The sequence below is a fragment of the Sinocyclocheilus rhinocerous genome, unplaced genomic scaffold (assembly GCF_001515625.1).
Source record: "Sinocyclocheilus rhinocerous isolate Xijiao unplaced genomic scaffold, SAMN03320098_v1.1 scaffold4152, whole genome shotgun sequence".
Taxonomy (NCBI): Eukaryota; Metazoa; Chordata; class Actinopteri; order Cypriniformes; family Cyprinidae; genus Sinocyclocheilus; species Sinocyclocheilus rhinocerous.
In genome coordinates, this window is record NW_015634059.1 from 45,019 (window position 1) to 47,277 (window position 2,259).

At 36.8% G+C, this 2,259-nt stretch overlaps 1 protein-coding gene across 1 annotated transcript in view; it reads left to right on the top strand.

The window, feature by feature from the left end:
• Nucleotides 1–1,614, top strand: part of LOC107745396 (uncharacterized) — a 20,965-nt gene extending 19,351 nt beyond the window's left edge. The window contains exons 3-4 of the mRNA XM_016559260.1: nt 519–806; nt 1,123–1,614. Of these exons, the coding sequence (XP_016414746.1) occupies nt 519–806; nt 1,123–1,499 (665 nt within the window). The 3' untranslated portion in view covers nt 1,500–1,614. The remainder of the gene's footprint in view (nt 1–518; nt 807–1,122) is intronic.
• Nucleotides 1,615–2,259: the final 645 nt, after the last annotated feature.

Below are 2,259 nucleotides of genomic sequence, written 5' to 3' on the forward strand. Positions count from 1 at the left end.
TTATTCATTGTGTTTGCTTTATTATTTTTATCTAAAGACCATGTTTAAAGGCCATGTGGCATAAAAGAGCCCTTGGTATCCGTGCGGATGCAAGCTCAGTGGAAATGAGACATACAGTGTTAAATCACAGACTCCTAAAATCACTGCTTCATCCAGGCTATTCTACAAACATATCACAAATGTCTGATAAAAATGAGGTGACTTACAGTGATGTTAAATGAGTTTGTGAAGTCTTCAGATAGTCTGTTGAAGTTGATTGAGATTCAGTTGCTCCTCATATGAGGTTGTAGTTGGAGGTCTTCAGCTCTTCTTCAGCAGGAGCTTCATTCTGCTTTCTATGGCGAGTCAGAGGCGTTTGTCTGAGGACGTGACGGAGCCAGAGCCTCCAGAAAACACAGAGATCAGAGAACTAATGACAGGACAAAACAAATGTTATAAAATATGAGTTAAAATAATGAATATAGTTATTTTTATAAAAATAACTGTTTGACTTGCTATATTTTTGTCTTTCTTCACAGATTTATCCAGATCTACACTGACTGTGACACCAGACAGTCCTGTATTCACTGGAGAGACAGTCAATCTGACGTGTGTGATTGAGTCTTACAGTAACTGGAGATATGAGTGGTATAAAGGCAGCTACAGAGTAATGTCACAGACGTCTGAGCGTTACACTGTAAACAGAGACACTCTCACTATCAGAGGAGCTACTGAGTCTGATCAGGATCAGTACTGGTGTAGAGGACAGAGAGATGAAAGACCAAAATCTTCACACACAAGCTCTGCTGTTTATCTCACTGTGATGGGTGAGTTAAATATCATTGACCTCCTAAACTCTACTACATGTACGATCATTTATTCAGATGACACACTTTGAATCTACAACCTCCTGAAGTTCTCAGAATAACATATTAAACACCATTAAGTTAAAGAGATAAAAAAAATAAAAATCTAATGTTTAATCACATTAAACCTGTAGTGAATCAGACGAAGGAGAGACCATCACTCTATTCTCCACATCTCTCCTCTTTAACATCAGTGTTACTCAAACACAGGAACTCAGATGATCAGATCATGTTTCTGACTAGTTCACTGAAAGAGCTCTGTTTTCTTTCTTCACAGATTTACCCACATCTACACTGACTGTGACACCAGACAGTCCTGTATTCACTGGAGAGACAGTCAATCTGAAGTGTGTGATTGAGTCTTACAATAACTGGAAATGGAGAAATGACAGGACATATGGCTGGACATATGACTGGACACCTGAGTGGAGATATGAGTGGTATAAAGGCACAGACAGTGTAATGTTACAGCCGTCTGAGCGTTACACTGTAAACAGAGACACTCTCACTATCAGAGAAGCTACTGAGTCTGATCAGGATCTGTACTGGTGTAGAGGACAGAGAGATGAAAAACCAAAATCATCACAATCAAGCTCGGTTTCTCTCAATGTGATGGGTGAGATAAATATTTTTGCCCTCATAAACTTTCGCTAATATGATCACATACCTAGTTGAGAGACTGTAGTTCTGTTCAAAATGCGTATTATACTATCTTGTTTATTGAACATAACTTAGTATATACTGTTTTCTGCCTAATACCTGTTAATAGTATGCGAAACAAGTCACATTATGAAACAATAAATAATTCAAACTTTAGTATCAGTCACATGACCTCATCACATTACAATTTAAATTCAGCACTCTTTTTTTTCACATAAGGAAAAGTGCTCATGATAATTTGATGTTTCATCAATATCAATACTCATATGTGTATTAATACAGAGAGACCAAAACCAGGTTTTGGCCCAATGAAGGTATCCAATGGTGGCTGAAGGTTTCCTGCGTATTCGGTCTTTTCAGTGCGCAAAGTAATTTAATTTCAATTCAATTCTAATCTGACTTTATTATTACCTCGGATTTAGGTTAGAATGCCAATTATTATTGATCATTGATAGTATAATTTATCTAGACATCTGATTATTCTATTTAACTCTAATCTTATTGAATCATATTAATCTTATTCATATAACACTATGAGTCTCGTACCAAATGGATATATGGAGTTCATACTCACAAACTCGTCAGTCTTGGTCATTAGACAGAGACGGCTGACTAATATTCTAGAAGGCCCGTAACTTTGCTCATTCTAGAACATATTATTTAGTCCCCATAGATCTGAACACACTTAATTAAGGTAAGACTATCTAACCAGAGGTCATGACCATAGAACTGTAAGGGGTGAAATTATTTCCTT